General features: G+C 43.4%; 1 protein-coding gene across 1 annotated transcript; it reads left to right on the top strand.

Moving 5' to 3' along the window:
* Positions 1–1,114: 1,114 nt before the first annotated feature.
* Positions 1,115–9,831, top strand: SULT6B1 (sulfotransferase family 6B member 1; the record flags this gene model as incomplete). Its single annotated transcript, XM_082480559.1, has 7 exons — positions 1,115–1,316; positions 6,051–6,163; positions 6,412–6,501; positions 7,449–7,575; positions 8,236–8,330; positions 8,620–8,776; positions 9,589–9,831. The coding sequence occupies 7 exons, from the start codon at positions 1,115–1,117 to the stop codon at positions 9,717–9,719; spliced, it is 915 nt and encodes a 304-aa protein (XP_082336685.1). The 3' UTR covers positions 9,720–9,831.
* Between the last annotated feature and the right edge of the window lie 371 nt (positions 9,832–10,202).

The raw sequence follows: 10,202 nt of genomic DNA, 5'->3' as shown, positions 1-10,202 counted from the left end.
TGTGGAGGGTGGCAGAGAGCAGGCGGAGGCGCGTCTCGGTTGGCTGGGCAGGCCCAGGTGGGGCCGTTGCTTGGCACAGGGATGGCGCTGGGTGCAGGCGGCAGTCCTTGGCCTCAGCCGCTCGCCCCCGGCGGACCCCTCTGGCTGCTGGCAGCAGAGCCGACTCGCCACCCACCGCCTTTCCCTGCTGCCCCGGGGGGAGCCGCTGCCCTCGCCTCGCTGTTTCAGCTGTGAGCTGGCAGCGTGTGTGCCCGCCACAGCTAAGAGGCCGGGCCAGGCCTCGCTGCCCCGTGTTGAGACTGTAGAGCGGGTGCCCCCGGTCAGGGAAAGGAGTGGGTCTGCGCCTCAGGACTGCTCTGCGGCCGCTTCAGCCTGCGGGAGAGCGACTCTGCTCCCCCCGGGCGCCAGCAGCGGCCTGGCCGTGTTTCCAGCTAGGGGAAAACAGTGCTAGATGCATAACGCTCACAGCCGTTAAAAAGGGGTCCTGGTTCTGTCATGGGGATGTTGAAAAAAAACCCACACCATGCGAGATCTCAGTGTTTAACTGTCTTTTTAACATGAAAAAAGACATTAGTACAGACTAGGGCCCATGGGGCATTTAGAACCTAAAATGGCTGCATCTTTTCCCTCAGTATTCTTTCTCTTCTGTGGTTTTGATTTCATTTTTCTGTTACTTTTAACTCATAGTATAGAGCTAACTTGATTGCCAAAATAAAACCTCTTGGGATTTTTCTTACTAGGGACTTTCTTTTCTTTGTGAGATGCTATTTTTCATATTAATGTTGTGTAAGATTAGATACAACATTTTGCTGCTCTTTCTTAGAGGGCAATTCATTTCCCAGTTCTCTTTTTCGTGGTGGCTGAGCTTGCAAGTATTACTTGCAGTCAGTGGGATTTCTTATTAAAGTAGTTTGTGCTCTGTAGATTGTAAGTGGGCAGGGTCAACCCAGCTTCCATTTCCAGAAAGGTGGGAAGGGAGGAGAGAAACAAACATATCAAATTTGGGGGAGGGCAGAAGTAATGCCAAGGATATCTACTCCACCGCTTAAAAACATCTATTTAAAGGCACTTACTGCATTAGACTTGACAGTTTTGCACCCCAAAGGTGGTAAACATGGCTGAGGATAAAAAAGCCTTTGTTGATGAGATAAATAAAGCGTTGGCAAAGTCTGAAGGGCTTACCTTGAAGGATCTGCTGTTCTCCTATCGGGGGACCCCGTATCCTGTCACAGTGTGCAGTGCGGAAACATTCCAAGCCCTGGAGAAGCTGGAAGCCAGAAGAGATGATATGGTGCTGGTGTCCTACCCCAAATGCGGTGAATACATTATGAATTGCTTGCTGTAGTCTACAATACTGTAATTAATTAGCTGACACAATAAGAAAGAAAACCAACTGATTGTGGTTGTACGTTGTGTGAGGATATTGGGCATTTCTACTATTTCAACCAGACACAGCAGGTTTTTGTCCTGCTTTATCTTAATTAAGCAGTCTGTTCCACTACTTTTTAATATGGTTTATGTTTCTGAAAGGAAAAGAAGTTTTAGTGTTCAAAGATATTTTTGGCTGAAGAAGTGAGAATAAAGTACATAGTTTTTTACACATCAGTAGGACAAGACAACTCTGCCAGTATGATAAGTTGTATTCTGAAAAGCGTGTTAGTAATGTAGTGTGGTGTACAAAAGCAATGAAGTTACGCATTAGACTCTGTAAGGTGTAGAAAGTGACATGGCACAGCATCTTTACTTGTAAAATTGTAAGCTGTTTCTTGGCATTATTCAGTATCAGTATTGCTTTTTGTTTCATTACTGCAAAATGGTATGGACTAACACATATAGGAAGTTTAAATCTTTTAGTCAGGGGTTTGCAGAAAGGAGGAAAGGTGCAACAGCAGCAGTGAAAAAAACCCAAACAACCAACTAGTTGATTTTGATTAGTTTTATTAAATGTCGATTGTGAGGTGGTTGCTTAGAAGGAAGGCATGGGTTTTGCTAGTTTAGGAAGTCCTATCCAAGCATATGTTTCTTCTTTGAGACCCAAGCAGCAGAAGCTTAGGGTTGTCAGAGAAAATGTGGGTCCAGGGAAGGGTTTCATTGCACTAGAATGGTAGCTGATGCAGTCAAGGTGTGCTTTAACCAGAGTCTCCGAGGTCAAGGTCTCATTCAGCACATAGAATTCCAATTGGTTGGCAAGTTCTGGTCTGGAAAGAAACTGTGGTGTATTTAGGGGCTGAATAAGTATGCCTGAGGTGAATTTATAGGAGCTGTGAGGCAGAACACTGCACCAAGAAAAAGAGAGGGCAAATACAAAAGGAGGGAGCTGGTACAAAATGTGAAATGTGCATCTCTATTTTAAGGAGCCTGTAACTCCTTTGGGTTTGGGTCCAGAGTTCTGCTGGACCCTATAAAGACCTCAAAGGTCACTGTCATAACTTGGCACTGGCTTTGGTTTCTCACAGAATTTGGAAGAGTTCAGACATGGAGTCATGATGCTGATTGCATCTGAGGTCTAGTAACTCAGTAAACCTCTCCTGCTTAAGGAGAGGGATCAGTAGATAAAGAAAGATCTCAGACCGTTAATATCCGGCAGTTTGTGGTAGATCACTGCCAGTTGTTCAGTAGGAGAGGGATACACAGCTCCCTGTGGTTTGCCAGGGAATGCAGCACTCTGTTACCTGGCAGGCACTGCTGGAAAGGCATGTATGGGAGGTTGCACGGAAGAAATGGGAAAGCAGGAGGGAGAGAAAATGCTGCGTTTGTGCAGTGCAGTGTAGTTACAATCTGCAGGTAAATCTTTTGGAATTTTCTCCCATTTGGATGTTTGCTCTTATACTCTTAAACAGTGCTGAACAGATTTCTTGTCCTAATTTTATACAGCTTGCCAAGTGGGCAGGGGGGAAAGGCAAGACAGGAGGATAAAGAAAGAAAAGGACAGATTATCTGCCCCAGTTTGAAACCAGAAATTGCTGGGGTCCCTCTTGCCCCTTTGATGCAACACTTAGAATCATAGAATCATCAAGGTTGGAAGGGACCTTTAAGATCATCAAGTCCAACCATTAACCTAACACTGCAAAACCACCACTAAACCATGTCCCTAAGCACCACGTCTACCCATCTTTTAAATACCTCCAGGGATGGTGACTCAACCACTTCCCTGGGCAGCCTGTTCCAATGCTTCATAACCCTTTCTGTGAAGAAATTTTTCTTAATATCCAATCTACATCTCCCCTGGAGATGTAGAGGACATTTCCTCTGGTCCTATTGCTTGTTATTTGGGAGAAGAGACCAACACCCACCTCAGTACAACCTCCTTTCAGATAGTTGTAGAGAGTGAGAAGGTCTCCCCTCAGCCTCCTTTTCTCCAGACTAAACAACCCCCATTCCCTGAGCTGCTCCTCATAAGACTTGTGCTCTATACCCCTCACCAGCTTCGGTGCCCTTCTCTGGACTTGCTCCAGGATCTCAATGTCTTTCTTCCAGGGAGGGGCCCAAAACTGAACACAGTATTTGAGGTGTGGCCTCACCAGTGCCGAGTGCCGGGGGACAGTCATTTCCCTAGTCCTGCTGGCCACACTATTTCTGATACAAGCCAGGATGCTATTGGCCTTCTTGGCCACCTGGGCACACTGCTGGCTCATATTGAGCCACCTGTCGAACAGTACTCCCAGGTCCTTTTCATCTGGGCAGCTTTCCAGCCACTCTTCACCAAGCTTGTAGTGCTGCATGGGGTTGTCGTGACCCAAGTGCAGGACCCAGTACTTGGCCTTGTTGAAACTCATGCAGTTGGCCTCACCCCATTGATCCAGCCTGTCCAGATCTCTCTGTAGACCTTTCCTACCCCCGAGCAGTTCAACATTCCCACCCAACTTGGTGTCGTCTGCAAAGTTACTGAGGGTGCCCTCCATCCTCTCATCCAGGTTGTTGATAAAGATATTAAACAGAACTGGCCCCAATACTGAGCCCTGGGGACCACCACTTGTGACCGGCCACCAACTGGATTTAACTCCATCCACCACCACTCTTTGGGCCCAGCCAACCAGCCAGGTTTTTACCCAGTGAAGAGTATGCCAGTCCAAGCCATGAGCAGCCAGTTTCTCCAAGAGAATTCTGTGGGAAACAGTGCTGAGGTTTTACTAAAGTCTGGGTAAACAACATCCACAGCCTTTCCCTCATCCACTAAGCGGATCACCTTATCATAGAAAGAGATCAGGTTAGTCAAACAGGACCTGCCTTTCATGAACCCATGCTGGCTGGGCCTCATCACCTGATTGTCCCATGTGTGCCACGTAATGGCACTCAAGATGGTCTTGGACCCACCAAGCTGTAATGTCATGAGGCAGTAGTAACAGTCTCTCTGTTTACTTCTTGAATCAAGGGAGCCTGGTGTCTGGCTTCCTCTGCCAGCTTTGCAGGTATTTTCTGTGCAGGGCTCAAACTCTTTGGCATTTACCAGGTTTAGATGGTCGTGAACATGCCTGAGGAAGGACGCACATTGAGGCCCTTCAAAAGCTTTGTCTCTCAAAGCTTTAATATTGTCCTCATTCCTTTTACTTATTAAGTATTATGAAGGTTCAGTTACAGTAAAGTCTCACCATATAAAAGGTTTCCCCCAACTCAGCTGTGCACAGTGCAGAGGAAAACTTGGATGCAGAGAGCTACTGAGGAGGTAGGGGTAAAAGATGATGGAGCTCCAGGATGCAGTACTTCCCAGGGATGGGTTGCACGGTTGGGGAAGCCGGTAGGGGATTTAGGGACTTGAAATTCTAGGTTTATCAATTGTAGCTTTTCATTAAAATAAAATTTTTATTTGTGCACATGCAGTTAATACTGGGCAGATGAGGTCATGGATTTGGAGACTAATGCTTTTGTGTCTGGTCTGTACATAAATGGGAGAGTGATATAAATGATATAATCATACAACGTCTTCTATATAAATATGATACTGGGTGGTATATAAATGTGATATATGTAATATAAGACATTGTGTGGTGTATACAAATTAATGTATAAATGACAAGTATCAGCTGCTTCCATCCAAGCATCCTGAGGCACTTTATATAACACAGGGTGGAAGTTACTCCTTTCTGGGAATACTTTCCACTGAAAGCATGAGAGGTTAAAGCTGTTTGCATTGTGTGTTCCCTGTTAGTGCCTCTGGCAGCTGCGTTCACAGGGGAGTTGCAGCATGCAGGAGGCGGCAGCAGCTCTACAGCTCCATCTCCGTGGGCCCAGCAGGAAGCCTTCCAAGCGCCTCCCCACAAGGATGCGGGGAGGGTGCTGTGGGCCAAGGTGAACACGCTGTTCCTCCGTCTGTCCTGCCAGCAATCGGCAGAGCATCCATCAGTAGAGCAAATGTGATTCCTGGAAACCCTGGGGAAGCAGGCACTGTGGCATAGCTCCAGGAGCTGGCCACAGGCTCATGCTGGAACGGGATGCATATGGGGGAGGCTTTGCTGTGAGATCCCTTCCAAAGGGTGATGGGTGAGGAGGGATGCAAGTGTCCAGCGGGTAACAGCTCTTCTAGCACTTGTTCTGGCATGCACTTTATGGAGACAACAATAGGCACAACTGAGGACAAGCACTGGCAGTAACATTGAGTAGATGACTCCATTTTGTCCTTGACCCAGGGCAGTAGAGAGAGGCAGACGCTTTCCTCGGCAGAATGAGTGAAACTCCTTGCTAATTCGTTCCTTCTCCTATCCAGACCCTTCACAGGTGTTTCTCTGTAAGAGACAGAGAGTGACAGTTATCTGTCACTGACTGTTTTATGAATATATTAAAAAGACATTTTAAGTGCATCGTTGAGTCAGTTCTGCCCCCCGTGCTTTCCACATACCAGTTATAAGTGAGCCAAGAAGGTCACAGTTGAGAAGCTGTTGAGTATCTCATTAGTGGAAAACATTATTTTGTTTATAATAATTTGAGAGCTTTAGTGTTATTTGTCATTTGATGACTGTCTATTATGCTGAATTAAGCCATGTAATGAGAAGGTTCTAAGAACATACATAAAACTCTGATATGTTTCATTTTGTTCTCTGGGTTTCTTGGTGCAGGTGTGAACTGGCTTATCCAGATTTTAAGTGATTTGATATTTACAACTATCCAGAGTAAACCTGTAAGCACAGAACTGCCATTTATTGAATGTGGAGATCCAGATAAATATCAGGTTAGTGAAAAGAAACTACTGAACCACTTAAAGTCTGTTGTTTTCTTTCTCCTGCACCCCTGCACACATGTTATTAAAATGAAGTCATGCAGCAAGTAAAGATATTTCTCCTGAGAGGGGAAAAAAGATAATCTTGGATAACTAATGCCTTTTGATTAGGGGCTGTTTCACACAGGTGACTCTCACAGGTCATTGCTGCACCCATGTAATAAACCTGTTCTCACTTACGGTTCTGTTTATTTCTAAAGAGGATGAAGCAGATTCCATCTCCAAGGATTTTGGCAACACATCTGAATTATGATTGCCTCCCCAAGTCTATTTTCAAGAACAAAGCCAAGGTGGGCTTTTTTCTTTTTCCAAGAACAAGCCTCATCTCTCTGACAGTACCAGCATGCAAGAATAATTTTGGGGCCACATGCTTTTCATGCACCCAGGCAGGTGGCACTGGGGGAAAGCAACTTGGAGACAGTGGGAGTCTTATGATTCCTGGGCTGGCTTAGAAACCCCTACAGTTTACAGCAGCCTTAGGGGCACCGGAGTTGACATGACCAAGAACAGATCTAGAGGCTGTTGCAGTGCTCAGAAGCAAATGGAATGTCACACTTTCCTTTTTTATGCTACTCTTCTATGCACAACTGTGGTGGGGATGAATGTGGCAGCAGTATTTCTGGCTCCTTGCAGAGTCACTGTTAACTGTCACACTGTTAAAAATTTAGTATTTCTGGTATTTGATCACTGAACAATGGTGGATACATAGCACTTCGGAGATGTGCCACAGATGAAGGAAATAACTGGTTAAGGGATGGGGAGTTTTTCTATGTTTCACTGTTTTTTTTTTCCTGTGTGAGACAGGAAAAAATATAATGTGTGTAACAAAAAAATATTAATGTGTATAACATGTTTTCAGAAGTGTTTATGCTTCTCTGAGGTTTACAGTCTCTTAGGATTTCAAAAACATTATTGCCATGCTTTGAAAAATGGGTTGGCAAATGGTTCCTTACAATTTCCCAGTTCTTAGGTAGTTCTGTGTCAGTATTCAATGACAATGTTACAGTTTCTCTAGTTGCTTCTTTCTACAATTGCTTCATGACATAAGCAAATCTTAGAAGTGGTAACAAGGTCTTTATTATGATCACATTATAAATTTGTTCTCCATGTCTTAACTAATAAAATATTTTATAGCGCCCAGTAAGTTATTGATTGCAGAATGTTTGGTTATACTCTCATTTTGGTTGCTAGGGGAAATAAGTGATTTAAAATTGTTGACTTCGTTCTCCCACTCCAGATACTGGTGCTGTTTCGAAACCCTAAAGATACAGCTGTTTCATTTTTCCATTTCCACAACAATGTGCCAAGCGTCCCCAGTTACAGCTCCTGGGATGAGTTCTTCTCGGAGTTCATGAATGGGAAAGGTATTGTTGTAGTTACTAAATGTAGCTGAAGAAGCAACAAAAAAAATATTTAAAAACAATTAATGGGGCCGGTGGGAAAACAGCTGTGTCATAATTAGTTTACTGATGGCAATACATCATGATAAAGGAGGCAGCTGAATGCCAGAATGGGGAGAATGTCCAAAAGATACTTTGCTTCTGGGTATTTTGCTCTTCCAGGCAAGAGTGAGGGAGTTGCATGGCAGCTTGACAATGGCATTTGGTCAACATTCTGCCACTTAGTGATGGAAGAAATGCTACAGATCTGAAGTGGTAATGAAATGACAATTTGTTGTCTTTACTGTTTCTGAACATGAGGCCAAACACCTCATTAGCAACCCAAATTTTAGATTTAGACTGATGTCTGGCTTTGGGTTTTAATAGATGTTTTAATGACAATATAGTAACAGAGGGGAAGCACGTAAAGTTCACATTTCTATGTGGAAACCATTTACCTACAAAAGACCAGAGGAAGCCTCTGTCATTCTGATGTACAGTACAGTACCAGGGAAAGTAGAGGCTGTTCTGTTTGTTTGCATTGACGTAACCAATAGGCAACAGAAGGCAATTCTTCAGTTGGAGAGAAATGAGTACCCAGTAAGAAAAGAAGGTCACACTGATGCTTTTTTCTCTTCTTTATAGTCAGCTGGGGATCCTATTTTGATCATGCAGTCACCTGGAACAAACACATTGAGGATGAGAATACTATGTTCATAATATATGAAGACCTTAAAGAGGTAAAGCAGATGCTGCGTACTTGACAGGCAAACCACATCTGGGCCTATTCCTCGAAACCTGCTGAAATTAACGGCGAAAGGCATAGGTTTCTGAAAGAGCAAAATCACGTTGATTTTAATGATAAGTTGAGTCTGGCTATACAAAAGCTGAGCTCCAATTTAATGCAGAAAACATACTGTGAAAGAAAATATTGATAATAGATGATGGCAATGCATATCCCAAGTGGATTAACTCCTTTTTTTTAGAGGAAGCATATTGCATAACTCCATTTCACTGTATTGCTTTCAGAACTTGACTGCCAGTGTAAAGCAGATAGCTGAATTTTTTGGATTCTCCCCAACGGCAGAGCAGATCCAGTCCATTGCAGACAGGGCCACTTTCCAGGCGATGAAGGATAAGGCTCAGGAGACTCATGGTGTTGTTGGCTCAGTTCTTTTCCGCAAAGGTAAATTGGTTTGTATTTTCCCAGGGTGGTGAATTTTCAAGGCTGGGAGTTGTTTAGGAAACAATGATTGTGATTCAGAATGCTGTCACTTGATTTCGTCACAAGGGCCAGTCCCATTCGGTAAAGCCCTGTATAATGTGATTAGCAGAAGTACCCTACAAGTACCACACCCTTCAGTCGTGGTATGCAGTAAGCACCAAATAAAACAAAGACGAGTTTTATTTTGGCTTCTGTGAGTACTTGGGGTAGTCTGGCACTCAGTCTGCAGAATGCCTCCATAGATTTTGCCTCCTGGGTTTTCTAAATAACCTTTGTGATTGCCAGTCAGCATGTGGAATCCAGACACTCCACAGACTGAGCTGTGTCTTTTAGCCATGGATCAAGCTAGACAGTGGGCTCTCTAAAATCTAGATTAAAGGTAGACTGGAGCTTAGGGCAGTGTCTGGTTACAGTGCACAAAGCTCTTGCAGTTAAAAGCCACATCTTTGAACTTTCTGGGTTGGTTTCACAATGGCTGGTCATCTTTTGTAGTCTTCTGCAGCTGTACAAGACATGCCAAAGCTATGAAGATGGACAAGTAGCTTCCTATGTTTGCTTTATGTTCATATTCTATTGAGAACACCAAACATAAGGCAAACATAAGAGTGTATTCTTGGGTCAGAGATTCTTTTCTTGCAGGGGACAAAAAAAAAAAAGAAAAATGTATTATCCTGAAATATGATAATAAGAGAGACAAGGTAGTTTTTTGTTTTAAATCATACTCCTTGGTCCTTACAGTCAAGGGTAATATTTTATTTTTCTTTATATTCCAGGTGTTGTTGGAGACTGGAAAAATCTTTTCACTGAAGCCCAGAATGAGGAAATGGATGCCAAATTCAAAGTGTGCTTAGAAGGAACTAAGCTGGGAGCGAAGTTAAAATATGATGTGTACTGCAAGGCCTGAACCTCCTTTAGAGAAAACACTCATGTCCAGGCTGCTTTTAATTCACTTTTATGAAATCAAACAGAAACCGTGACAATATCTGATTTTAAAATTTTGAAAATCCTTGCAATTTGCAAACCTATTTCTGCTGTCTTAACTTGCACAAGAAATCCTTGCTCGTGCAGTTAGTATCAATGACTTCACTGGATTCTCTTAAATGACCTGTAGTTCTTTGGCCTCACTTGGTTTTCAGCACTAATTTTTAGCTATGATTTCATGTTACCTGGTAGAATCCTGTGTGGAATATATATGCAGTAGTTAAACCAGCCGAAATCACTGGAAATGTATTCAGTATGTTGGAAGTGATTTTCCAAGAGAAAATGATCATGAAGTGTCATTTTGATTCCTAATATAGAAGTTCATAGTATTCATATATGATTTTAATTTCTAAGTTCGTAGTGTAAAATGAAATTTCAAAAGGTCTTTCACATTTTCTGTGTGCTG

Source organism: Vanellus vanellus (assembly GCF_965231255.1).
Source record: "Vanellus vanellus genome assembly, chromosome: 3".
Classification (NCBI taxonomy): domain Eukaryota; kingdom Metazoa; phylum Chordata; class Aves; order Charadriiformes; family Charadriidae; genus Vanellus; species Vanellus vanellus.
The sequence above is the reverse complement of the archived record's forward strand: the minus strand, read 5'-3'. Positions and strand labels throughout refer to the sequence as shown.